The 27,411-nt window shown below is 42.8% G+C and overlaps 1 protein-coding gene across 1 annotated transcript; it reads left to right on the plus strand.

The window, feature by feature from the left end:
• CHMP4B (charged multivesicular body protein 4B) lies at window positions 1-26,454 on the plus strand. Its single transcript, XM_054274750.1, has 5 exons — window positions 1-290; window positions 21,274-21,451; window positions 22,138-22,252; window positions 22,751-22,877; window positions 25,637-26,454. The coding sequence occupies exons 1-5, from the start codon at window positions 95-97 to the stop codon at window positions 25,702-25,704; spliced, it is 684 nt and encodes a 227-aa protein (XP_054130725.1). The 5' UTR covers window positions 1-94; the 3' UTR covers window positions 25,705-26,454.
• Window positions 26,455-27,411: the final 957 nt, after the last annotated feature.

The following is a 27,411-nucleotide window of genomic DNA, read 5'->3' on the forward strand; positions in this document are numbered from 1 at the left end:
CGGCGGCTTCGGGCCTCGGGTCGCTGTGTGCGGGGAGCGGAGTAAGGGGAGCGGGCACCGCAGCTGCACGGCCTCGGCCCGGCCCCGCGCAGCCATGTCGGGGCTCCTGGGGAAGCTGTTCGGGACGGGCGCCGGCGGGAAGGGCGGCGGGAAAGGCCCGTCCCCGCAGGAGGCGATCCAGCGGCTCCGCGACACGGAGGAGATGCTGAGCAAGAAGCAGGAGTTCCTGGAGAAGAAGATCGAGCAGGAACTGGCGGCCGCCCGCAAGCACGGCACCAAAAACAAGCGCGGTGAGCGGGGGGGGGCCGGGCCGGGCCGCGCCGAACGCGGGCAACAGGTCGGGAGGGCCTTGGCCAGCGCAGGCGCGGCTGTGCTGCTGTGTTTTACACCCAGAGCCTTTATTTTTATACCTTAGTGCCTTTATTTTATACTTACTGGCATTGTCCTATCTCTCCGCGGCCGTACCGCCCTTCCGGCGCGGTTCCCGCCCCAGCCGGGTTTCCTCAGAGGGGAGGACACGTCCCCTTCCCTTCCCTTCCCTTCCCTTCCCTTCCCTTCCCTTCCCTTCCCTGGGGCTGCCTCGTGTGGGAATCTCGTGACTCCTATGTCGCGATAGTGCCCGGCTCCTCCATGGTGTTCCTGTCCCTCTCTGTGGGGAGAGCTCCGGGAAATATCCCTGAAAAGGAAAGGGAAAAGCAGGGCAGCACCCTGCTATCAGCCCTTGATTTGCCCTGCTGGTGGTTTTAATTCCAACCCACAAAAGTCTTTGCTATCTGTGTCTATTTTCATCACGTCTTGCCAAAAGTTCTGAGTGTGCTGGGAAGGGCAGGAGTTACAGCCTGAATGTTTGTGTTGGTTGTTTTTTGTTGTTGGGGTGAAGAATTTCCAGGGAGAAAACTGGCCAGCATTAAAAGGGTTTCTGTAAAATAGGTAAGTTAATATCGCACAGACAACAAACAGCACACACATTCAGGCTGTAGCCCCTGCTCTCCCCAACACGCTCAGAACTTTAGGTAAGAGCTGATGAAAATAAAGATAGATTTAACAGTTAATGTTCCCTCTTCTGGGAATAACTTGGGTTATGTTTGTGTTTGTTTTGTGTTCTTATGGAAATACTCATTCTTTTGGAAGCAGTGTTTGTTTTGGGGGTTATTCCCACTGCTCAGCCCCTTCCAAGTGGCTCTTCCACACACACTCTTAAGTTAATTAATGGAATTGCTGTTTCCCAGGTGGAACTTGACTTCCCCAGGCAGGTCTGGCTGTGCTTGATGAGTCTGGAGATAAGGCAGTTGTCACATTACATATTCCAGTGCTCTGAAAACCAACTTCTTCCTTGTTTTAGCTTGGCAGTAAAAGTTTCCAGGAAAGCACATCCTGATTTCTGCGTGGATGTTGTTGCCCTCTCTGTGCAGGAGCAGGAGTGGCTCTGCCTGTGGCACAGGGAGCTGCAAACACGTCTGGCAAGGGTTCATTGGCAGTAATTACCCTCAGGAGTTTCATGTCACTCCTTCAGTCAGCACTTTGAGCTCCTTCAGACTCCAGAACTTCCTTGTGTGTGGGTGACGTGGATGGAGCTGGCTCATGAGGGCTCAGGGATTATCAGTGACCTCAGCAGAGCCTGACTTGGAGCTTAACCAAGTCAGTTCTACATCAAATACATTGCAGCAGTTCTAAGAAGTGAGCCTGGGCTGTGGTTCTTGCGGCAATGAGAACCAAAATGTGTCTCTGCAGTTTCTTCATCTCCTGGGTCACACTGGGCCTTTGAACTGCTAAACTTTCTGTTGGGCTTTGTCTCCCTGTTGTAAAGGCATCTCTCTGTGTGCTGCCCTTCAGAACCTGGCCAGGGGAGGGATTGAATTTCCTTGGAGGCGGAGGAAGGAGGAAAACCTGCCCATCCACGGCGGGGCTCTGGCTCACGCTAATTGAGGGCTTGCAGCAGCACAGGAGTAATTAAGGAGCTGTGAATAGGAGAAGGGCAGGGATGGGTTTCTGCTGGAAAAGGAAACCACTCTTTTTTCCATTTCTGGAACTGAGAGGCCAACTGTTCTCACTGGGCTGGGAGTTAAGGCAGCTGATTGTCTGTGCCTTGCTGGGAAGTGAATTCCCCTCAGGACACACTCAGTTTTTCTGAGTTCATCAGCTGAGCTCCTACAAATTGCATTTTTTGACAGCCAGACACTGGATTTTCTCTGACTTCAGGCTGGTTTATAATCCATTCTTTATGCCATTTTGATGCAAAGTCACTTAAATCCATATTTTAACGGAAAATAAAAATATATTGGTTTTATATGTGAAAGTCTGTCATTTTAATGGAAATACTTTAATATAGTTAAAATGCTTTCAAGTAAAAGTGAAGGAAAGATAATTAGCTAGAGATGATTTTAAGTGTTGGATCAATTTTTAAAAAATTAAATTTGGAGAATCCTTAGGCTTAGTTCTCCAAGATTTAATCACTTCACTCTGGAATCCCTGCTGCTCCTGGAGGATCTCCTGTGGATGCTGCACATTTGGGATCTCAGCTGGGCAGTCTTGGAAGCTGCTGTGGGACAGCCAAAAGAAGGTGAAAGAATGGTGCAGGGAGCTTACCTGGAAGCTTAAATCACCTTGGGAAAACCCGGAATGGCGTTTTTGCTGTCCCAGAGGAAAGGCGGGTGTCTGGAACACTTGAGGAAACAAAAGGAAACATTCTGAGCTGCCCAGCACACTGGGTGATTGTTCAGGTGCCAAGTGAGCCGATTTCCAAAGCCTCATTCACTCATTCCTGCAGCACTTCTGGAGTCTTAGGAGAGCTTAATCTAAGAAATTTAGAGGTTTCTGGTTCCTGTGCCTGCCCCAAGCACATGCAGGGTTTTGTTAATTTATGAACTTGTTTTACGTGTGTGTTTTTTGTAATCTGTATTTAGGGTATCCAGGCTGTGTAACCAAACGACTCAGGACATTCTGAGGTTATAATAAGGAACTTTGCAGTAGAAATTCCCTCAGTCTCTGTTGTTTCTTGGCATGGGAGGCTTTAATCTTGTATGAAAAGTTCTGAGTGTGCTGGGGAGAGCAGCAGTGATGGCTTTAATGTCCTTGCCGTGTTTTGTCCATGGGATGAAAAACTCTCAAGATTAATCATCATTGGAAGGGTTGTTTGGAAACAGGCAAGTTACTCTTCCCTCTTCTGAGAGGAACTTGGGCTGTGCTTGTGCTTTGTGTTCTCATGGAAACGTTCAGTCTTTTGAAAACATCGTTCTGGGCTTTGTCCCACCCCTCTGAGAAACCCTCCCACACTTCAGCTCTACCTCGTGAGTAGCGATTTACTCCTCAATGAATTTATGAATTTCTCACAGCAGCAGCACTGCTGACTAATTTAAACACTGCTCAGCCAGTATCTCCCTCATTTTACATCTGCCCTGGAAATCAACTTTGCTCTAACAAAAGCAGAGTGCAGCTGTGAGCCTGATGCTCTGGGAGCCCCGTGCTGCTGCTGCCTCCGTTTATTCCGCTCCAGTTCGTCCGTGCCGTTGTTTCAGCTGGGATGTTTTCTCAGCGCCCAAACCTCGTGATACAAACTGAGCTGCTCCATCTACTCCAGCGGTTCTGGGTTCAGTTTCAGGGGAGTTGAAGCTGATCCTAATCTCTGCTGCTCAGGTGTTTCTGTTCCCGTGGCTGATCACGCAAAGCTGAACTGCCAGAGTGTCCTGGTTTAGGGCAAATTTGGGAGAAAACCTCCAAAGGGGCCCCTCCACAAAGCAAACCCACACAGCCCCTGCCCCCAACCGGTTTGGGAAGGATTCCTCAGAGAGAAGTGGAAAGAACCTGTTTATTTAACAGGCACAGCACCCCCAGCACACAAAATGAACAATACAGGTGACACCACTCTGAAAAAGATGACAAATTCAGAAAGTCTCTCTGGGGGTGGTCACTCTGTTCTCAGTCCCTCCTGTGCTGGGGCAGCTGCTGCAGCCACAAGGTGCAAACTCTGGGTGTTCCCAGGTCCCAGTGTGGAGCAGGCTCGAGTAGTTAAAAAAAAAAGGAAAGGAAAAACAGTTCAGGGAAAATTTGGATTGCTTAGCTACTAACTAATGAGCAGGAGCAAAAGCAAGAGCAAAGCAGAAGGAAAAGCCAAGCAAAAAGCAAAAGCAGCACCATGTAGTGCCCTGTCTCTGTGTCCCACCAGCTGTGGGGGAGTGGCTGATAACAAAACCAAAACAAAACTTTCACTCTTCAGAGCCAGCCTTGAAGGCACAGAACATAATATCCAGCATGAACTGAACACACAAATGGGGATACAAGCATCATAATGTCACCCCAGGACACAGAGGAATAGCACAGGCACACAGACAACAAGGGGTTAATGCCTTGAGCTCTGACTACCTCGGGTATAACAATCCCACAGTCTGTTTCTCCTGGAACCTGAAGCTCAAGTTATGTCTCAGTGTGATGATTACAGGAGGGAGGGAAGCTCAGGGCTGCTTTAGAGTGCCAGTGTTACAAGCAGCTCGTTCAGATTCAGGTCTGGGGTGAGTGGATGCTCTTTTGTGCCTGCCTGCCCCTGATCTGACCTGTCTGTTAGCTAACACTGGGGCTACAAACAGCAGAATGGGTGAAAAACCAATTTATGCCAGAATGTATTCAGGCTTTAGCAGGAGAGTGACATTTCATGGATTTTCCTTACACTCTGGTTTCTGTCAGTGAGCAGTTTTCTTTTCTGATGTCAAAGTTTTTCTTTTCACTGTACATACACAGTGTTGGGTTTTTCCCCAGCACTAAGTACACAAAATAGATGCAAACCCACTGCTAGATACCTGCTGTATAATTCAGGCTTTTCCTGGAGAGAGAACACTCTGTTCTCCACCCAGCACCAAAACCAAACCAACCAGGAGCTTGGGCTTGGCTGATTTGAAGGGCCCACCTGGGGCTCTCAGTGCTGCCTCAGGTGATGGTTTGTGATGGAAATGAACTCCTTACATCCTTTACCTTTTTTAAGCTGTCCCATCAGGCTGTACATGTGATTTCCCTGCAGCTGGAGGGTTCTGGTGTCAGAGCTGCTCCTGTCTGTGACCCTGCCTGGATTGTCCAGCTGGGACTGTCTGAGTGAGGCTGCTCCAGGAGTGGCCCTGCCTGTTCCTCTGTGCTGCTCTTGCTGTCTGTGTGGGCAGGCCATGAACTTGGATTAACTTGCTGAGCCGGACAAAACCCAACTCTTACCAAAAAAAAAAAAGAGAGAGAAAAGTTGTTTTCCACACTTAACCACAGAAATGCTGGAGCTGGCTGGGAGAGGGAGGCAGGAATGTGATGGGAAGGAGGAGGGAGCTCTGTTGATAACATCTGAGGGACACGGGGCAATGAGCTCATGGCAGCAGGGAGGAGGGCCAGGATGATTCTGTGTGCAAGGCTGGGTGCTCCAAAGCTGGCAGGGAAAGCTGCAGCCTCAGCTCTGGGCACAGGCAGGGATTCAGAGGGTGAAACCCTGTGAGTGTGTGTGAGGCCTCTGACAGGTTTGGGAACACAGCTCAAGGCTCCTGCTTGCCAGCAGAAGTGATTCTCCTCCCAAAATCAGATGTGCCCCTGGTTTTGTTTGCATGAATCATCAGGTGCTGTGCAGGGAGTCCTGCAGCACTCCCAGCCCATCTCCAGGCCCTCAGCCTGCTCTCTCTGTGTTTTAAGTCACAGTTTAATGGGAAATTGATGTTTGAGTTCCAGGTGCTTCTCCATAACCCAGGGATTCAGTGCAGGAATATTGATGGCAGTGCAGGCCTGAGTGCTTCATCTTCCCCCGAGGTTAATGAGATGGGCATGCATCATCTGCCTTGGGAAAAGTGATAATTGCTCTTTTTAATTAGATCTTGAAAAACAAGAGGAACCTTTTCCTTTGGATTCTACCCTACCTACATTTAGCAGAGATTTTTGGACACGACTCTCGGGTGTAAACAGTTTGGGAGCCGTGGTGGTATTCATAAACACCTTTTTAAAAACTGTTTTTAAAAGTGGCATAAAAAAAAACCCCAAACTCTGTGATTCTGAAATACATGATTTGGTAACTGTACTTGATGCAATACATCCTTCCTCTGTTCTTGTACCCTGTCAGGAGGGAAGCCTGGCATGTTTGCAGCTACTGACTTTGTGTTTATTTTTTTTTCCTCTCAAAATATATTAAATGTTGGATTCTATTATCTTATTAAACTCCAGGCCTAATTACTGGATCCTGCTCCTAGGCTAATTCAAAAACTATAATTTGCAGATGATGCAAGTCATCAATTTGGTTTAACCCTCTTTTACTTAGACTTGTGCTGAGTTGTGGAGAGTTTATCTGGACTGGGATGTGTTGGGCTTTGCATTTATATCATTCAAGTCTCTCTGTCAATCCCTTATTGCTCCCAAAACCCCAAAATTACATTGCCATTTCTGTTTTTTGGGTATGTGATGTTTGTCCCAGAGACTTTGGGTAGCAGGTTGTGGCCTGAATTTTGCAGCCAGCAAAGTGTGGATGTGAGTGGGGTTTAAAGTAAAATCTTGTCACTGCTTAAAATGGATGATTTTTGCAAAACTAAAAGCTGGAGCAATCTCATCCTTGACTTGCCATAATGTTTGCAGCCAGGTGTTCAACAAACTGGAACTCCTGGCACAAAGTGTGTGAAACCAACAGGATGCAGTAGGAGAATGCAGAGCATCAGTGTTGTCAGGGTTTTGCTTTTCCCTGAGACAGCCCAAGGCTGCAGCAGAGCTGTGATCAGGAGGTTGGAGCTGCTCTGAATCATCCCCCAGAGTCTGGAGCAGGGATGCAGAGCCTGAAGGAAGGGCTGGAGCTGGGGGTGCTCCCCTGGACAGGTGAGGGCTCTGAGGAGAGCCCAGAGCCCCTTGCAGGGCCTGAAGGGGCTCCAGGAGAGCTGCAGAGGGACTGGGGACAAGGCATGGAGGGACAGGATAACCAGGAATGGTTTCACACTGCCAGATTGGGACATTGGGGAGGAATTCCTCACTCTGAGGATGCTGAGGCCCTGGCACAGGTGCCCAGAGCAGCTGTGGCTGCCCCTGGATCCCTGGCAGTGCCCAAGGCCAGGCTGGACAGGGCTGGGAGCACCCTGGGACAGTGGAGGTGTCCCTGCCATGGCAGGGGTGGCACTGGGTGAGCTTTAAGGTCCCCTTTAACCCAAACCACTGGGATCCCATGGAACCCTCCTTGTGGCCGCTACCAAGGGCACTGGGGTGGCCCAGCAGTGGTGGGACCCAGAAGAGCTCAGTGCCAGGCTGTGGCAAAGGCAGCAACAGTTCTGTCCGTGGTGTCCTTCCAGGTGGAAGCCCAGTTGGAAAAGCTCTGCTGTGGCTTCCCCTGGTTCACTGCTGAGATGTAGCCTTGCCAATTAGCAGTTTCTGGGAGCTAACAGAGTTACAGGATAATTATGTGGGCAGCTTTTGTCTTGCAGCTCTTGACTGGTGGCAGTGAATGATGGAAGTTTGATGATAGCACAATATTTTAGATGTTATTAAGAATTAATTTTCACATGTGTTATGTAAAAATAGCCTATTTTCTTATTTTCTTTTTCCTTATCCTAGCCTATTCTAAGCTTATTTCATTGTATAAATGGTCTTATTTTAATGCTGGAAAACAAAAGAAGGAAATTAGCCCCTCAAAACACTTACAAAAGGCACTATATGTTTTTAATTTTTTGAACTGCTCCTTGATAAATTCTAATTTTCTAACTATTGATATGTTAATAGTAATTTGCATCTACAGCTCAAACTGAAAGCCCTCTGAAGTTTGGAGGTGTCCAAATAACCAGTGTCACATCTCTGGGATGTGATCAGTGTCATTTCCTGGGATGTGATGGGATGTGCAGTGGTGGGGTGAAAGTGTCACCAGACACCCACACTGTGTGTGCTCCTCAGGGCCTGGCAGGATTTCATCCACATTCAGGGATTCTGTGCACAGAGCTTGCTCAGATGTTGTGGAACTGAAAAGAGAAATGGCAGAGTGACAGGAATTAGTGGTGTTGAAACATTTGGAGGTGATTTTGGTTGGTTATGAAATAAAACAAATTAATAGAAAGCAAACTTCATCGTGGGCTCCGTGGGAGCTGCATCTCCAGTGGAGGTGATGATTTTACCTCCTGAAAATGCCCTCCATGGTGGGCTCTGCACGTGCCCTGTCCTGGGGGGACAGTGAGAGGCAGAAAGGCTTTTTTGGGACTGCATCCCTGGCAGCCCCATCAGCAGGAGCAGAGTTTATTGCTGAGCCTGGCTCTGGAGCTGATCCCAGCCTCAGAGCATCAGAGCATGGCATTGCCATTCAAAACTGCAATTCAGCCTCAAAAAATACTGCAGTGTCGCCTCTGGAGTGTTTGGAGGTTGAGTCAAGAACTACAAACTTTTTAAAAATAAATATGGTTTGTCTTACTTGCTTTATAACTTTTGGCTTTCTGAAGGTTTGTGTTCTCAGCTTTTCCTCCCTAGTCAGTGTCGGAATCTCAGCAATCACAAAAAAAAAATCTTTTTTACATCCCAAAATATCTCATCTGGGGAAGTCAGGCTGTTAAGAGAAACGCTAAATATTATGACAGCATCAATGAAATTTTTAGACTTGGCAAGGCTCTAATAATAATGGTCCAAGGCTGGAAAATGCTTGATGGATTCCCAGGCAGCCACTCTTTGAATTCCCCAGCAAGAAAAGGTCTTGAATGTGCCACTTCAGGGTAGGATCTTCTCAGTTTGTGAATTAATTACAAAAACACTGTTCAGCTTAGAGAACTGGCTTGTTTGTTTGTTTTTTCCTGTGAGAAACCAGCATTTTGAGATACTTAAGAGCTGTTCCTGCAAAGCTGAACCTGATGCATTTCTGGCAGGGATTCAAAGGAAGATTCTGAGTTTTCACTGGAATTCTCTTTAACAAGGTACCTTCAGCAACTTCAAAATATAATAGAAAACTCATAAAGAGTATTTGCAGGCTGTGAGAATCTCAGGGACAGCTTAGGGAACACACATTTCTCATCCTAAAGGTTTAAACTTTGGTTGAATACTGAATAATTAGCTCATTTCACACCAGAATTTTATGTGTGTACCAAAGAAGGTGCAGGTTTTTAACTGGCAAAGTGAGTGGCAGTTGTGTGAAAAACGCCAATCACTTGTTTTTAAAATTTTAAAAGTTTAATAGTAATAAAATGGTTATAAAAATAGTATTACAATTAGAGTAATAATAATTTGGACAATTTGAATTAGGACAATATGAGACAATAGAAACAAAGAGTTACGGATGTCCAGGTACCTTTTTCTGGGCAGCAGAGCCCAAAAAAGGATCCCCCCCGTTAACAGAGGATTAACCCTTGAAAGCAACAGCCTGTTGCATATTCATACACCTCATACATGATGCATAAATTCCATTCAAACACAGGATTCTGTCTGGTCATCCTCAACTTCTTCCTTCTAATCCTAACAGCACCTATGAGGCAGGACAAAGTTCATTTCCTCTGATAAGAGGGCAGTAAATTCATTTTCTCTGAAAGATTCAGGTGTCCTGTGGCTGCTGTCTCGCTGCGAGTCCTTTCTTTAAAAAAAGTATCCTACATAGCATTGTTTCCATTTTAACAATTTTTATAACCTAAAACTATATTTAACACAGTACTTAAGAGAATTAATACAGCATCACTTTCTAACACAACACATATAATATTCATTTGAATATTTGCAAAAAGCCAATCATAAAATACATGCATTTTTCACAAAACACAGGATTCTGTCTGGGCAGTCTCAGCTTCTTCCTCTGAATCCTAACAATTTTGATTACTTTTTTTGCCTTTTTTAAAAAATATTTTTGGACAAAAATTGACTTTTTTATGACGACCCTTGTTTTTATTACATTTTTTTTTCTTTTTAAATTTTTTTTTCACAAAATTGGTTTTTTTAATGACTTTTGATGACTCTTTTTGATTATTTTTTGATGACTTCTTTGATGACTTTTTTTTGATGACTTAATTTTTTTATTACTTTTTTCGATGACCATTTTTTATTAATTTTTTTTCGATGACCCCTTTTCTGATTACATTTTTTCCCTTTTTAAAAAATTTTTTTTCACAAAACTGACTTTTTTTTGACAGCCTTTTTTTATGCCTTTTTTTGATGACCCTGTTTCTTGATATACATTTTTTCCCTTTTTTTTTTTTTTTTTGGACAAAACTGACTTTTATTTTGTTGACTTTTTTTTTGACGACCTTTATTTTATGACTTTTTTATGACTTTTTTTCCTTTTTATTATTTTTTTTTTGGACAAAACCATCCCAGTCTTGCCTGGAGATTTTTTTACAGAGGATTATTGACCAGAGGAGTGTTGCCTTGACATTCAAAGGAGAGAGGAATCACCTTGCAAGGCTGCTTCCTCTCGTGTTTGGGTATTGCTGTATCACACCCTGATTGCTGCTCTACAAATGCTTTTCTCTTTATCTCTTTGGTTTTTTTTTCTTTTGTACATTTCTAGATTTTCAGAGCAGGAGTGTTTATTGGTTTTGCACACTAGACTAAATGTTCTGGCACTGCTTTGCTCAAGAGGAAGTTGTAATCTTGTATTTTAAAAGGCAAAAGCTTTGTATTCTCTGCTTGGGTTTGGGTGCTTTATTGAAGTAGTTTTAATCAATTCCAATCTCTGAGATGGCAATAGTTGCCTTTCTTTGATGGCAGGGTTTGGAAACTTTATTAGAAATTTATTAAACAGGCAAGGGAAGGAGCAGGCCTTAAATCTGCCCATGATTCCCTGCTAAAAGTGCACATTTCCCAAAAGAAAAGCACAGGAGAGTGCTGAGACAGGCCCTGGCCTCAGGGACAAACATGGATCATGGATTTAGAGCTGAACACATCCCTGAGGCAGCAGAGCTCTCAGGTGGTGATCTCACAGGAAAGGAGCTGCTGCTGTGCACAGGATCATAAATATATTTATTTATAACCATCCTTTGGTACCTCTGTGTCCCAGGCACAGGACACCACAGGGTTAAAATCACATCTGAGTGCTTGCATCTTAAAATCACATCTGGCTCTGTGGAGCTTAAAGTCACTCCTGGATTTTTGGAGCTTAAAATCACATCAGGCTTCTGGGTCTTAAAATCAAACCTGGCTCTTTGGAGCTTAAAATCAAACCTGGCTGTTAGGACATTAGAATCACACCAGGTTTTTGGATCTTAAAAATCACACCTGGCTGTTGGGGCCTTAAAATCACACCTGGTTTTTGCACCTTAAAATCACACCAGGTTTTTTGAACCTCAAAATCACACCTAGCTGTCTGGACCTTAAAATCACACCTGGCTCTTTGGAACTTAAAATCACACTGAGTTTTTTGGATTTTAAAATCACACCTGGCTGTCTGGACCTTAAAATCACACCTGGCTTTTTGGACCTCAAAATCACACTGGGTTTTTTGGACCTTAAAATCACACCTGGCTGTTAGGGCCTTAAAATTACACCTGGCTGATGGAGCCTTAAAATCACACCTGGCTCTTTGGACCTTAAAATCACATCAGGTATTTTGGAGCTTAAAATCACATCTGGCTGTTTGGACCTTAAAATCACACCTGACTCTTAAAATTACACCAGGTATTTTGGACCCTAAAATCACACCAGGGTTTTTTGGATCCCAAAATCACACCTGGCTGTTTGGACCTCTGACATTTTGTGTTCTGAGACTCCCCTGGGATGAGCCATCGTTGCTGTGGCCTGGATGCCTCTGTATGGAACCAGCAAGGGCAGTCCTGGTGTAGCAGCTCTGGAGCCATCAGAACTCTGCAGAAAGGTTTTTATTCAAGGCAAAAATCAGAGTGTGGTCAGTCACCAGTCTTTATATCTGCTCACAGACACATTTATCTGTTATTGGGGGATAGCTTGTCAATGGCTTTAAGTTCTCTTTTTAGGGTTTTTTTTTTGAGATCTCTAGGCAGTGTGCTGGACCTCAGCAGTGAGAGATGAGCACTTGCTGCCCAGGATAAAGCTCCTCAGTGCAGGCAATTCCTTGTTTATCCCATTCCAAGGACAGCCAGGATGTTGTTCCTGATGAAATTTGCTGCCCAGGCAAGTGCCAGGAAAATGGAATGGGATTTTCAGAAGCAGCAAAAATAAAGCTGCTTCTTTCTGCAGAGCAAATTACAGATGGATGCAGAGTGATGTGCAAAATGCTTTTCCACTATTAAGTTGATTATCTCAATCCTATTTAGTGCCTGGGCTTGGAGCTCAAGGGGCCAAGGCACCCCAGTTTGGGCAGCTCCTCTGCAGTTCTTGCACTCTTTATTATTTTGGTGTGGCTGACATTGGGTGCACGTTATTTCCTGAGGCTGCTGTGGAACCCTCTCATGCCATATTCAAATTGCTGCTGTCCCTGTGCCCTGGCATCTCTGCTGCTGCCATTTCTGCCTGAGAGAATGCAAGAATTAGCTCTGAGATGAAGTTATTTTTCCCCTCAGTTGAAATAATCAGAGCTGTTAACTGCAGTGTCTTACCCTGGAGAAGAAGCCTCTCTATTTTAGACAAAAATTTATACCCCTGTTTTAGGTATCAGTGTGAATTTTGGGAGGGTTTTACAGAGGAAGGAAACACCTGCACTGCGTGGGGACAAATCCTGTGGCATCATCAACACTTCACCTTGGTCAGGTGTATTTGAAATTCAGTGAAGCTTGGTCAGTTGTATTAAATTCAGTGAAACTTGGTTCAGGTATATTCTTAAATTCAGTGAAACTTGGTTCAGGTGTATTCTTAAATTCAGTGAAATTTGGTTCAGGTGTATTCTTGAATTCAGTGAACCCTGGCCAGGTGTATTCTTAAATTCAGTGAAACTTGGCCAGGTGTATTTTTTATTTAAGCGAAACTTGGTCAGGTGTATTCTTGAATTCAATGAAACTTGGTTCAGGTGTATTCTTAAATTCAGTAAAACTTGGTCAGGTATATTCTTAAATTCAATGAAACTTGGTCCAGGTATATTTTTGAATTCAGTGAACCTTGGTTCAGGTGTATTCTTAAATTCAGTGAAACTTGGCCAGGTGTATTCTTGAACTCAGTGAAAATTGGTTCAGGTGTATTTTTGAATTCAGTGAAACTTGGTAATTTATATTCTTGAATTCAGTGACACTCCTGACTTCTATTCCCAGTGCTCTTTGCTCCTCTCAAGCTGAAATGTGTTTTTGCCAGCAAAACTTAAAGTTCTAATTATGTAAGAAAGCCTTGTTCTAGGTTTTTATCTGCTGATCTACTCTTTTCTGCTAATGATATTTAAAAGCATTAATTGCACAGCTTTGCTGTATACGTAAATATCCCAGGAACACTGCCTGTCCTGCCACTGTGTAAGGAATATTTATTTGCAGGAGAGCTGTTGATTTTTAACAAAACCACTGACATTCATAGTCAATTTTCCCTCTCTGAATGCATTCCCATGTAGTAAAATTATATTTTTATTATCCTGCAAGCTGCTTATCACAGTGAATATTTGCCTCATTTGACTAACAAACTGCTGTAAATATTACAGAGAAAATCATCAGACATACAACAGTTCATTTAATAATAATAATTTGCCTATACACGGGTTAAAATAATTCAAAATACATCAAATTCTTACAGCTGGCATTTCTGCAGGACAAAATGAAATTATCTGGGTGAGCAGTCATGTTTTCCTGACTGATCTGCTGACAGGGGAGGAGAGTGTGGCTGAGTGACTCTGCTCTTTTCATTTCTGGGTGTTGATCGGGCAGGAGGAGTGGCTGGAAACAGGGACACGAGTTCTGCTGTCACCTGCCATGGTGACATCCCAGAGAAACCCTGGATTCTTGGGAATCTCCATGGTCAAACAGGACTGCAGAACTTCTGCTGGAATTTCTACCACAGAAATTCAAATAAATAGACAATTAAAATAGTATTTACCACAGAAATTCAAATATATAGACAAAACAGTATTTATCACAGAAGTTCAAATAAATAGGCAATTAAAACAGTATTTATCACAGAAATTCAAATACATAGACAACTAAAACAGTATTTACCACAGAAATTCAAATAAATACACAATTAAAACAGTATTTTATACTTCAATCAAAGACTGGAAATAAAAAAACCCAACCAACCAGCCAACAATCAAGGACAAACCATCCCCCAAAAAGCCCCAAATCAAACCAAAAAGCAGAGGAAGGAATTGGTTTTTAAGTGTTAAAAAGCTTGAAAAATGTTCTTTGAATGTAGTTTTAGGTAGGTTTTATTTTCAAGAAATTGAAGCAGCCAGCCCAGATCTGGCTGGACTCAGCTGCAGTTTTATTCCTCTATTGGATGTGGTGTTATCTTTGTCAGAATTTCTCTGTAAAAAGGAATTGCAGAGATCAGTCAGTCTGATGCTCATTAACCCAGAGAAATTTGACATTCCTTTGCCAATGAAAAAGAGATAATAAACTGTTGATACCCATTTTAACTGGTCAGGGCTCTGTGGGGCAATCATTTTAATCTTTATGAATAAAAATTAGCTCCAGTATGCCTGTCACAGCTGATAATAAAGACAATTAATATATCAAAATGTCATATGGAAAAGGGAAATTTGAGCCTACTCACTGTCTCCTGACAGTAGTATTAAATACATTACCTTTAATTAAATTATAATAATAATTATATACAAATATATCCAACTGCTTTTCCCTCAGTCATATCTATTCTCTGAAAGCTTTATTACAATTCAGATAAAGTACAGCCAAGGTTTGTTATCTGCTGATTGGTTTTTTTAGAGGATCTTTTAAGTGCTTGTAATTCATGCTGCACATTGGACTTACAAGTTAAACCACCAGTGTGCCTGGTAAGGAGGAGGTGTGGAAAACATTCTTTATTGGCAGGTTCTTGTTCTTGTCTTGTGAAAAGTGCCCATGGAATGATCAGATATTTTTGCTGGCATTGAGGGCTGTTAAATCCCCTCTTACAGCAGCTGGTTCTTATGTTGGGAATATTCCAGAGTGAGTTCAGCCATTCAGCTGTGGCAGAAGAAGAGATTTTTGGGGAACCCAGGGTATAAAATTATAATTACAGTCTGCTTATAGTGATGAACAAACCTTTTATTTCTGTGTTTTGTAAAAGCAAGTGTTGCTGGGTGTTAGCAGAGTAAGTTTTTATATGCTCCATGGTCCTCCTGGTCCTGGTTTTTATGTCCCAGGGGTATTCCAGGAGAGTTCAGCCATTATGCTGTGGCAGAAGAGCTTTTTGGGGAACCCAGGGTATAAAATTATCATTGCAGTCTGCTTTATACTGATGAACAAACCTTTTCCTTCCATGTATTGTAAAAGCAGCATTGTTGGGTGTTAGCAGAGTAAGGTTTTGTATGTCCCATGGTCCTGGTTTTATGTCAGGAAGATATTCCAGAGTGAGTTCAGCCATTCAGCTGTGGCAGAAGAGCTGTTGAGAGTCTTTTTGGGGAACCCAGGGTATAAAATTATCATTGCAGTCTGCTTTATACTGATAAACAAACCTTTTATTTCTATGTTTTATAAAAGCAAGCATTGTTGGGTGTTAGGAGAGTAAGGTTTTGTATGCTCCATGGTCCTGGTTTTATGTCAGGGGATATTGCAGAGTGAGTTCAGCCATTCAGCTGTAGCAGAAGAGCTTTTTGGGGAACCCAAGGTATAAAATTATCATTACAGTAATGTCTGCTTTATGCTGATGAACAAACCTTTTACTCCTGCATTTTGTAAAAGCAGCATTGCAGGGTGTTAGCAGAGTAAGGTTTTGTAAGCTCCATGGTCCTGTTTTTCATGTCCCAGGGATATTCCAGAGGAGTTCAGCCCAGCTGGACTCTGCGTATCAGGCCCTGTGCAGGAGCTGCTGGGAGAGGCTGGCCCTGGACATCCTGCATGGCTTTGGGTGCAAGATAAGGAGTTTGTGTCACTGCTGGGAAGCTGAGATCAGCTGTTTGTAGCAAACCCTGCTGGGTGATCTCTACAGCACCTTCTGGGGCATGAGTGAACTCTGGCTGGCCAGGATAAATGTGTTTAACCTTGTGTATGGTCACAGGTGCTGCTGAAGCAGCTCCACAGCAATTACAGCTGCCTGTAACTGCATTTCTGCCTCTAATTACTGCCTGGGAAGCAGTAAAGGCATCATGTGGGGTGTGGGTGCTGAGGGGAGCCTCTGCCAGGGCTGCTGGATGTGATAGCAGCTTTGAGGAGGGCACAGAGGCCCTGGCCCACTGATTTCAGACACACCCAATTCGTGTATTGCACAGTGCTGCAGGGCATCTGTGCCCCACTGCCTCTGGTGCTTGTTTCATGGATTTTTTTGTTGGGTTTTTTTTGTTTTGTTTTGTTTTTTTTTCCTTAAAGTTGGGATTAAATGTATTTTTGTTTGGTTTTAGATGTTTATTAGTTCTTATTTATATTATAATCTTATAAGTTGTGAGTTTTGTAGTGCTTAATTCTAATAAGTTAAAAATGCTACAGGACATTTGTACCCCACTGTCTCTGGTTCTTATTTAATGGATTTTTTTGTTTGTTTGCTTTTTTGTTAAGGTTGGGATTAAATGCATTTTTTGTTTGGATTTAGATGTTTATCAGTTCTTATTTATATTATAATCTTATAAGTTGTGAGTTTTGTAGTGCTTAATTCTAATAAGTTAAAAATTCTACAGGACATTTGTAGCCCACTGCCTCTTGTTCTTATTTAATGGATTTTTGGGGTTTAATGGATTTTTTTGGGTTTTTTTTTTGGTTAAGGTTGGGATTAAATATGTGAGAAGGTATTTTTTGTTTTGGATATTTATTAGTTCTTATTTATATTATAGTCTTATAAATAGTGAGTTTTGTAGTGCTTAATTCTAATAAGTTAAAAATGCTGCAGGACATTTGTGCTCCACTGTCTCTGGTGCTTATTTAATGGATTTTTTGGGTTTTTTTTTGTTAAGGTTGGGATTACATGTATTTTTTGTTTGGACTTAGATGTTTATTAGTTCTTATTTATATTTTAGTCTTGTAAGTTTTGTAGTGCTTAATTGTAATAAGTTAAAAATGCTGCAGGACATTTGTACCCCACTGTCGCTGGTGCTTATTTAATGGATTTTTTTTGGTTAAGGTTGGGATTAAATGTATTTTTTGTTTGGAGTTGGATGTTTATTAGTTCTGAGTTGTAAGTTTTGTAGTTCTTAATATTCTAATAAGTTAAAAATGCTACAGGACATTTGTACCCCACTGTCTCTGGTTCTTATTTAATGGATTTTTGGGGGTTTTTTTTTGTTAAGGTTGGGAAAATGTATTTTTTGTTTGGACTTACATGGTTATTAGTTCTTATTTATTTTATAGTCTTATAAGTTGTGAGTTTTGTAGTTCTTAATTCTAATAAGTTAAAAATGCTACAGGACACTTATACCCCACTGTCTCTGGTGCTTATTTAATGGATTTTTGGGGGTTTTTTTGGTTAAGGTTGATATTAAATGTGTGAGAAGGTTTTTTTTGTTTGGACTTAGATGTTTATTAGTTCTTATTTATATTATAGTCTTACAAGTTGTGAGTTTTGTAGTGCTTAAATCTAATAAGTTAAAAATGGAGATGTATATCTCTCTCTATAAGGTCTTTTAAGGATAAAGTGTTTAATTAAGAAATGATACTCTAAATAATTTTACTTTTAACTTGGTACTTTTAACTTAATAACTAATTATTTGTGGCTTGCAATGTGGATTTTTTTAAAATTTAATTATATAATACTATTCCAATTTTTGAAGAAGAAGGTAAAGAAGCAGGACTAGTCTCTGCCCTAAAACTTCTATCTTAATATTTTATATATTACTATATTCCAAAACTTTAAGTTTTCTACTATGTGATATACACACTTCTATTCGAATTACACACTCATAATCTTAGTTCTGTTATTTAGTTTTGGAAATTTTCTCTATAGTTTCAAATTTTCTCTATAGTTTGACCCCTATAGGTCAAATGCAGTGTTCTCTTGGGGGTCAGTGCCTGTCAGCACAGAAAGTCTGAAATTCTCAGCAATCAGGGTTTCAACACTTTTATTTATTTCTGATTTTGGAATTTTTTTTTTAGAAAAAGAGGTAATGTAATTCCCTTCAGATTAAGTTTTTATAGCTTTGACTTTAATAAAAACTTGACAAAAACATGTTACCTCTGGCAGTTCATAAGATTTCAGTAGGTTCCTGATCTTTGGCCTTAGGGAGGAGAAAATAAGTATTTTCCTTGGTCTGAAGGGGTGGGAAACAGAAAATACCACAAATCCATGTGCAGTTTAAGGGCAGTTCTGGTGCACAGGAGGTGTGGGTGGGAATGGGAGGGACAGGGTTACCCAACAGTCCTGATAAGAACTTGTGATCCTGATAAGAATTTGTGATCACTCAGTGATGCCTGCAGTGTTTGTGTCTGAGCAGTTTGTTTTAAACACTGTATGAAATGCAGACAAACTGGAATTGTTCTCAGAGAAAGCTGGACAGAAATTGTAGCACTTTACTTGGCTTTGTATAATGTTATATAATGCTATAAAATCTCTGGGTTTGCTAGTAATTCTCCACGAGGCACAAAATTCTCACATCCCCTTGTTGTGGGGCATTTCCCCAGCATCTGTCACTCTATAAACACAGCTATTAACAGTTTTTAATCTTTCTGAGTAAGAAAATTTCCTATATCCTTAATTAAACCATTAGTAAAGAATAAACCAGCCCAAATATCCCAGCAATGTGTTGCTCATCACTTTATGATCTGGAATGTTTGGGATGTTTGTGCTGTGCCTCATTCTGCAGATCAAACATTGTCCTTTGCACACCCCCTGTTCTCAGTCCTGTCACACACATAAATGTTGGACTGGGCCAAACTGGGCAGATTTACTGACCACTGGAGAGAAAGTCAGTGCAGAGGCACTGTTTGTTTTGCACTCACTGTTTGTGTTTGTTTTGGGTGCTTGGCATTTGTACTGGCTTCTCCTAAACAATCCTGAGCTGCTTGGCATCCTTAGCTGGCCCTTCCCATAAAAAAGTGCTTTTTTTGTTCTGCAACACATTAGTTAATTTGAATTGAACCAAATACAGCATATTCATAACCAGCTGCAGAGCTGGAATTCTCTTTAGGGCTTTACCTTGCAGAACTGTCCGATCTCAGGATGGCACCTGGGCTGCCTGTGGGCTCCATCAGCTTCATAAACATGTTCATCACCTCCCTGAGTTAGCAGCCCTCTGCCAGGGGAGATAAGGGAACCTCTCCCCTGGACAATTGTCAGGATTTCCTACTCCTTGTTTCCTGCTCTCAAAAAATTCTGCTTGGAAAGAATGTCTCTCAGAGATGGAAAGATTTAAAGCTTTTATTTGCCACAGTTCCTGGTGTGTGTGACTGAGCTTTTGGGAGGGCCGAGCCTGGTTTTTAGCAAAGCCAATCCTGTGTGACATGAAGTGATTTCTGCTGTGAGACTCTGAGAGATCAGAGCACTGCAGAAATGAAAAGTGTGTGGCTGAGGCTGCTGGAGCAGCAGCTTGGTGCCCGGGTGAGGGTTGGGTTAGCAGGGCTGTCCTGGAGAGCACAGCTCAGCCCAGAGCAGGCAGGGAAGGGCAGTGCCATGCAGGGAAGCTGATTTGTGCCAAGCTCCATGTGCCACCAGGTGTTTGTTGCTCTGAGCCTGCCCAGCCTGGCCTTGGACACTGCCAGGGCTGTGGCATCGAGCACATCTTGTACAGCTCTGTGTAAGGTTGGTGTTCCCTGGGTTATGCATACATATTATTATATTATATTATACGTACATATTATAATATACATACATATTATAATATTGGCTTTTTACAAATATTAAAATGGATTTGATATGTGTACTGTTAAGGTAACATTGCTATAAATATGTAGTTTTTATTTCTGTTGTTAATTAAGCTTAGACATAGTAGTGAAATAGCTGTAAAAGTATGCTTATGTTAAAATGCATACTTAGATAATATCCAATAAACAAATGAAGAAGACACTTAGACACATATACCAACTATCAACACTCACTGTCTAAAGACAATATGGACCAAAGCCCAATATAAAAGTTATAATAAAAACAGACTAAAACCACAGTCAAGGAATACACATGCTCTAAAAAAACAAATCTGAAAAAGGACCATACTAAACACTTCTTAGAAAATGTAAACTAATTTGAAGAAAAAAGTTTACTATGCATAATTGTTTATAAATATGTAACAAACTAATGCAGTAAAAATAGTGTATAAAGAGTGTTTCCAAAATAGCAAATTTGCTCTTAACTGAGTGCCAGACACACCTGGCTGTAATAATCTTTGCTTTATAATCTTTATCTCCTATTAAACTTCTTTAAATTTTTTAAAAGTCCTTTACTCAACTTAAATTTTTAAAAGAAAAGGAACGTGTTTTTCACACCTGTCTGTCTCTGGAATGCTCATGATTTCTGCCCAGGTGTCTTGGGAAGAGCTGGCTGTGGGCTGTTGTCACCTGCTGGCTGCTCCCTGGGTGGGTGGGGTGGGTGGGGCAGGTTGGACCAGTCCTCCCACCAGTCCTGTCCTGGGGGGCTCCTCCTGCACAGCCCACGAGCAGCAAATTGCTCAAACCACCTTCAGTGAGGGCTTCTCCCAGCTCAGGCTGTTGTGTAAACACCTTCTGGGAGGAGTAACACAAAACATAAAAACATACATAAACACCAACATTTTTAGAAGGTGTATTTCACATCTAAGTGCAAAGCCGAGGGAGCATTTCTCCTTGGATTTGAACAGGGGTTCAGCAGGAGGGGGATCTGCAGCAGCACAAAGATCTCACCTGGCAGGAGCTGCACCAGCAGTGCTGCTGTGATGGGGTGAGGGATGTTTTTTTAAAGTCAAAACAAAGCTGGTTTTGGTGGATGAGCCTGGATATTGAAGCTTTCTGTTTGCTGTAGCAACCACCCCCAAACAAACACAGAATTAACCCCAGAACTAACCCCCCACAAAAAAACCCAAAGAAAAATACAAACCATGATGATAAATCATCAACCAGTCACCCACCAAATTTTACTTTCTTGTAGCTTATAAAAAGCATGACACTGAAGATGTCAAGATGGCTGCCACACACACCCAAGGACAAAAGACTTATTCCTGACCTTACTGTCTCTGTGTGTGGTGTGTCAGGAGTGAGTCTGGGCTGTGACAGGTGACAGCCACAGGGCAGCAGCCACCTCTGTGCCACCCCTGAAGAATGGCAAATCAAGGGTTGGGCAGCACAGGTGATCTGTGTAGACAACAAACACCAGAACATGCTAAATGTCTCTCTGTGCTGAGTGTGAGGGGCTGTTTTGGGCACAGAGCTCACCAGTGCCACCCTGTCCTTTGCCCTGCAGCTGCCCTGCAGGCCCTGAAGCGCAAGAAGAGGTATGAGAAGCAGCTGGCACAGATAGATGGCACGTTATCAACAATTGAATTCCAGAGGGAAGCCCTGGAGAATGCCAACACCAACACTGAAGTGCTCAAGAACATGGGCTTTGCTGCTAAGGCTATGAAAGCTGCTCATGACAACATGTAAGTCACTCCCTCCTGCATCTTCCCACGGGATCTGTGGTTTGGCATTTCTCAGATCTGCTGTTCCAAACCAAAGGTGGAGCTGGAGCAGCAAAACCTTCTTGTGAAAGGCTCTCACTTCAGCTAAAATTAAACAAAACACACACATATGATGCTTCCTCAGTTTACTACTGTTTTATTTTCTACATTTATCCAAAAGCACCAGTGGGGTCTAAAGAAAATGGGAGCCTGCAGCAGTTACAGATCAATTTCGTAACAGCAAGAATTTTAAGCCTCAAAGGGAGTCTTAAAACTTGTTTTTCTGCAGTGGAGTTGGTGTATGTAGCAATAATTAATGGTAAAACTGCATTATGGGAATGTTGTGCTTGCTCCACAAGCAAACATTGTGGATGTAATAATGCTGAATCAGGGAAGAGAGCAAATTATTATTAATATCAGTGGTGCAGAACAGAAGCTCTCCCTGGTGTCTGTATAACTGCTGGGAGCTAAGCTTGCAGGGAAGAGTTAAAAATGCATCTCTAATTGTGTTGAGACCAGGGGGATAAAACCCAGACTTGCGTGCAAAGTGTATTTTGGGGAAGGGCCTTGGAAATGTCACCGTGGTGGGGATTTCTACAGAAGCCAGGAAATGCAGTGTTGGTTGGGAAGGTGCCTCCTGACACTGAATTCTTTCCTTTCTTTTCCAGGGACATTGATAAAGTAGATGAATTAATGCAGGACATTGCAGAGCAGCAAGAGCTGGCAGATGAGATCTCCACAGCCATCTCCAAGCCAGTAGGATTTGGGGAGGAATTTGATGAGGTATGGCTTTTCATTTCCTTCTCTTTGTACCAGTGAGGGATGGAATCCTCTGGGTTGGGAAGATCAGGGATCCAGCCACTGGCCCAGCACTGCCAGCCCCATCACCAACCCTGAGCACCACATCTTCTTGTGAAGGCCCTGAAATCCCTGCAGGAATTGTGTCCCTCAGGATCTCTCTCTGGAGATCTGCACATTGTGTGTGCCTGGCTGCAGGACTGGGCTCTGAAATCTCTCCTGCAGTTGTTGGTGGCTGTAACCTGAACTTTATGCTCAGAATGGTCTGGATGGCCTGACCTGAGAATATTTGGACTTGGATTTCTTCTTCCCTCCTCTGCTTTTCCCTCCAAGAGATGGAATACAGGAATCACATCAGAATCAGATTCCTCTGACCCTGTGCATTTGTGCTATTTTCTTTAATTATATGATCAGCTATATCTGATTGGTCATAAATATAACTTAAAGTTCCTTCTTTTTTCTTTTTTCTCCTTGAAATCCCAGGATGAACTCATGGCAGAGCTAGAGGAACTAGAACAAGAAGAACTAGACAAAAACTTGCTGGAAATCAGTGGTCCGGAGACAGTACCACTACCAAACGTGCCCTCAATATCAATACCCTCCAAGCCAGGTATGATCAACCTTCACTGCAACATCCTGCATCATTAAAAGTGTGCTTATTCATCTGCCTGCTCCTTGCATGTGGGAGATCTGGCTGCAGGCAGCACAGACATTTTGCTTGGAATTGCTTCCTGAATCCCAAATCACAGCCAGTGATTGCCATCTCTCTGTGAGGGGCACCTGCCTTTCAGAAACAGCACAAAAATCACTCCCTGTCACAGGAGCAGCTGTTTTCTGCTCCAACTCACCCTGGTACTCTGGATAATGCTCAGGGTGCAGTGGAGATGTGGTAGAAAAGAGCTTTTTTCCAAGTGCTGCTGGGCCAACAAGGAAGAAATCTTGACAAGACACCCTGAGGTCATAAAAGGGAGGGCAGAGTGAATTAACTCATAAATCATTGCAGTTGGAAAAGACCTTCAGGCTCATCCAGTCCCAGGCAGGTTCACATTCCCCCATGGATCCATGTTTCCTTTGGGTTTTCATTTGATCCCTGCTTTTCTGGCCTTGGGAGGATCTTCCCTTGGGGTCCCCTCTTGAGAAGGCTGTGGGCTCCTCTGCAATACCCAAACCAGGCATTCCCAAAGTCAGGGTCATCCCAATCCTAGAGTACACATACCCAGGAAATTGTGAGGATTTTACCTGGAGGATGGACAAGCAATGTTTGTATTTACACAGAGGGTTCAAAGCTGCTCTTAAATCCCTCTTGCATGAACATTCCCCATGGAATTCAGCTGAGCTGGGCCACCTCTGGCAGCACTAATGGGATATGAACCTTTACAAGCCCATTTTGCTGAATCTGCCTGACTGTGATGAATAACTTACAGAATTTGCAGCTCTGTTCCATATCCTTACTTGGAACAGGAAAAAAACTCCAAAAAAAGCAGTGGATGCAAATAATCCCAGTTGGTCAGTGTGTCTGTAATTATCCTGCTGCCTTTCCAGGCCTGGGTGGGTGTGGGAAGCAGCAGCACTGCCTGAGCAGGTTCTGCTTTGTGCCATTGCTCCTGGTGTTCCTCTGCTTTTATTCTGACACCACCGACTTTGTGTGTTCCTCTGCTTTTATTCTGACACCACTGATTTTTTGTGTTCCTCTGGTTTTATTCTAACACCACTGATTTTCTGTGTTCCTGGTTGTGTTTTACCAGGCGGAGCTGCTGACCAGAGTTGGTGAGAGGGGAGGGAGTTTTATCAGAATATCTGAAATCTGAGACTGTATCAGATTCAGGAGAAATAGATTAAATGAACCAGAGCATTGCCTTTTTATTGCCTGGTTGGTTTAATGAGGTTTGTTCTCTAAATAGTGCTAAAACACAATGTCTTGGACCCAAATCTACTCTTTGCATTTTGTGGCTGCACACAAGTAAGAGGTGTTGTAATTGTGGATATATTTAAGGAGCTACACAGCATAAAACTTAGGGAAACTCCCTAAAATAATACAAATTGTGTTTGGTAGTAAAAGCTGCAAGCATAAAGCTGAGTGTTTCACAGGATTTATGCTAAGCTGCTTTTGGGTGGAAATGAGAATTCCATTAATTCCATTAATGTATTTAAGTGGCAGTTTCTGCTTCAATAAAGCTGCCCCCAAGGCTGGCACTTGAAAAAAAATTGGGATTCTGGGGTGGTGTTGGGTGGGGATTTTGTGTGGGTTTATTTTTTGAACCTAAATTGATTTTCACTGAAAACTGACTTAACACTGGGATTAAAAGTTTGCTTGTGATTACCATGGTCAGACCTCCAAAGGGAAAACTGTCCTAATGGTTCAGGTTCATGTGTAATTGTCTTTTTGGGAATAATAATGTGTCTTTTGAGGTAGAGCTGACTTTGTTACCTCCTTTTTATCCACTGAAGGGGAAATTACCACAAGCTTTCCTGCTTTTCCACTTCTCAGGAGCAGTCTGGACTTTGGCTTCAATCAGATCAGCCTGAATGAGGAATTTTGTTACTGGTGGTGTCAGGAGAAATTCAGGCAGAAATTGTTTAATGGAGGCTGAAGGAGCTTAATATAGAAAACCAAATTCCAGCCTTGTACAAGTGAGGGGTCTGGAGCTTGAAGCTGACTCAAGTTTCCTGATGTAAACATTCCTTTTGGAATGACACACACCACTTGGACCAGGAATTGTTTCACTCTTTGGGTTTTTTTTTTTTTACATTTTCCAGAATTATTGCAGCTATTTGTGGGTTCATACCTTTGTTGCTGAGTTCATGGAAAGTGAGTTTGTCAGGTTCTAACAAAGAGCAGCATTTTCTGCCCTGGAACAACCAGGAAGGAGGAGAGGGCAGTGTCCAGGCTGCTCCCTCCCATCCACCCACATCCACATCCACCCACATCCAGGCAGCACAGGAGAGGGGAGTGGGATGTTCCCAGGGCCCTTCCACATTCTGTACCTGACCCAAACACCTCATTCCCTGCATTCACAGTACTCAGTGATGGAGTAAGGAATTTCATGTGGATGGGGATGAGATTGATACTGGAGACATCAGATTAATTTCTGTAAGAAGTTGCATTTCTCTGAAAGAGGCTTGGAAATTATGGAAAAATATCACACTTGAACTTTCATGCCCACTGCCTTCTTCCTGTGGGAGCTGTTGTTTTCTTCCACTCAGGAAGTTTGTGGCTCTTTCAGCAAAGCACTTTTTACTTCAGCTCAAAAAGATTTTATGTATTTTTTGTCCACAGCTTGCCTTAGGTGCTTCATTTACTGATTTGTCAGTGGCACAGAAGGTTCTGTCAGGATTCCCACTCACCTGTTCTCTTTTGTGATTTTGCAGCCAAGAAGAAAGAGGAAGAAGAGGATGATGACATGAAAGAGCTGGAAGCTTGGGCAGGAACCATGTAACCACAGCAGCCCCTGGCTGGGAAAAAGACTTTGGTTACCTATTCTGGGTGCAAATGTGTTTTGTTGAGGAGAAAGCATAAGCAAAATGTCTTTATCTTTAATTTTAACCCAGAGCAGTGGGAACTGCATTGCTGTTTTCTGCATAGCATGGAAAAAAGTCTGCCCAGAGGAGAGAAGGGGGAGCAGGGGAATTGCCTGCTGTCGATACGGTTGAATTTCTGTAGAAAAGGTATTTGCAAAATCAAACAGCTTTGGGACTGTGCTCCTGCCACTGCTGGATCTTCATCTTCAATTTGGGCCATACATTGAATTGAAATAAGCTGCAAAACTCTGTAATTTTAAGTCAGTTTAAGTGTGTCTAGGAGTCTTGTAAGGCATTTAAAAACCAGGAAAAGGCGTAAGCCCCCATTGGCTTCTTTATTGTGTTTTAGGTGCAAGAATGCTTTAGGTTTTTAGTTCTTTGCCAGGTCTATTTATATCCCTTGACTGCTGTGTGCCAGCCCTGTGTCTGTCACTGCAATGACGTAGTCACTGTGCCCATTTTAATTGCTGAGAATGATCTGCAGTTGATCCACACTCTCTTGGAAGTAGGGAAGGTTTCAAGTTCTGTTGTACATTTTTCTACACAGCACTACAATGTTTATTGCTTTTTTGTGATAATTGATAACCCATTCAGATACATGCACACAATTATTTTAATTAAGAAACTACTATGGATTGCACTGTATTAAATATCTCGATTAATTTTCACCTGTGCCTGCTGTGGTCAATTCTGTGTCCTGTTTAAGTGATCTGGATGTGCTTTAGGTGGAGTTTGGCCTCTTTCTACATGAGGGACATCCACTCTAAAGCCTGCTGAGCTATGGGGAACAGGGACAGGACAATAGGAGAGAACCTCGAGCTGTGCCAAGGGAGGTTCAGGTTGGACATCAGGAGGAATTTCTTCATGGAAGGGGTTGTCAGGCTTTGGAAGGGGCTGTCCAGGAAAGTGGTGGAGTCCCCATCCCTGGAGATAGTCAGGGAACACCTGGATGTGGCACTCAGTGCTCTGGGCTGGTGACAAGGTGGGGATCAGTCACAGGTTGGGCTCAGTGACTTCGGAGATCTTTTCCAACCTCAGTGACCCTGGGATTCTGTTCTGTGTGAAAATCCCCACTCCAAGGAGAAATCAGCTGAATTAAGTTCAAAGCAAAAGGTTAGGGACAGAACTGGGGCCCTTGGCTTTGTTTTTCATCATGGAAATCACCTCTGCTGTGCACTGTGCTAATAGATGTTGTTAAAGCAGCTCTGTTTTATTCTGGGAATTCCAGGGAGCAGCGAAAACGCAGTGAAATGTCCCAGCATGAGCATTCAGGTGGAGCTGGGAGGGGAAAACCCAGCCCAGCAGCCCCACTCATGCTGTGCATTGTCCTGATGTGGGAGCTGGGAGCAGGGCCAGTGATGCCCCTGGCACTGGTGATGGGATTTATCTCATTAGTAGCTTTATCCAAATCATTGTTACCATTGGGTGTTGGCCACTCCTTGATTGGCTCTGATACAGTGACTAAACAGGTCCTGAAGAGTTGGTCTGGCCTTGAATTGGTTAAACATATGTGTCTGAGTTTGTTATTTGGTTAAAGTAACTTAAACATTCCTTTTTGGTTGATTTATAGGTATATCTGTATTGCAAAAGTAAGTAAGTAAAGTAAACAAGTGTTAATATGTTAT

The sequence above is a fragment of the Melozone crissalis genome, unplaced genomic scaffold, assembly GCF_028551555.1.
Source record: "Melozone crissalis strain CALT ecotype California unplaced genomic scaffold, PUWL_Pcris_2 ptg000017l_1, whole genome shotgun sequence".
Taxonomy (NCBI): Eukaryota; Metazoa; Chordata; class Aves; order Passeriformes; family Passerellidae; genus Melozone; species Melozone crissalis.

Bases quoted from the DNA above. Each gene is read 5' to 3' on its own strand.
- CHMP4B (XM_054274750.1), top strand. From the start codon at position 95: ATGTCGGGGCTCCTGGGGAAGCTGTTCGGGACGGGCGCCGGCGGGAAG. The intron at 291-21,273 runs GTGAGCGGGGGG...TTTGCCCTGCAG, and splicing joins CGGCACCAAAAACAAGCGCG to CTGCCCTGCAGGCCCTGAAG. The intron at 22,253-22,750 runs GTATGGCTTTTC...TTGAAATCCCAG, and splicing joins TTGGGGAGGAATTTGATGAG to GATGAACTCATGGCAGAGCT.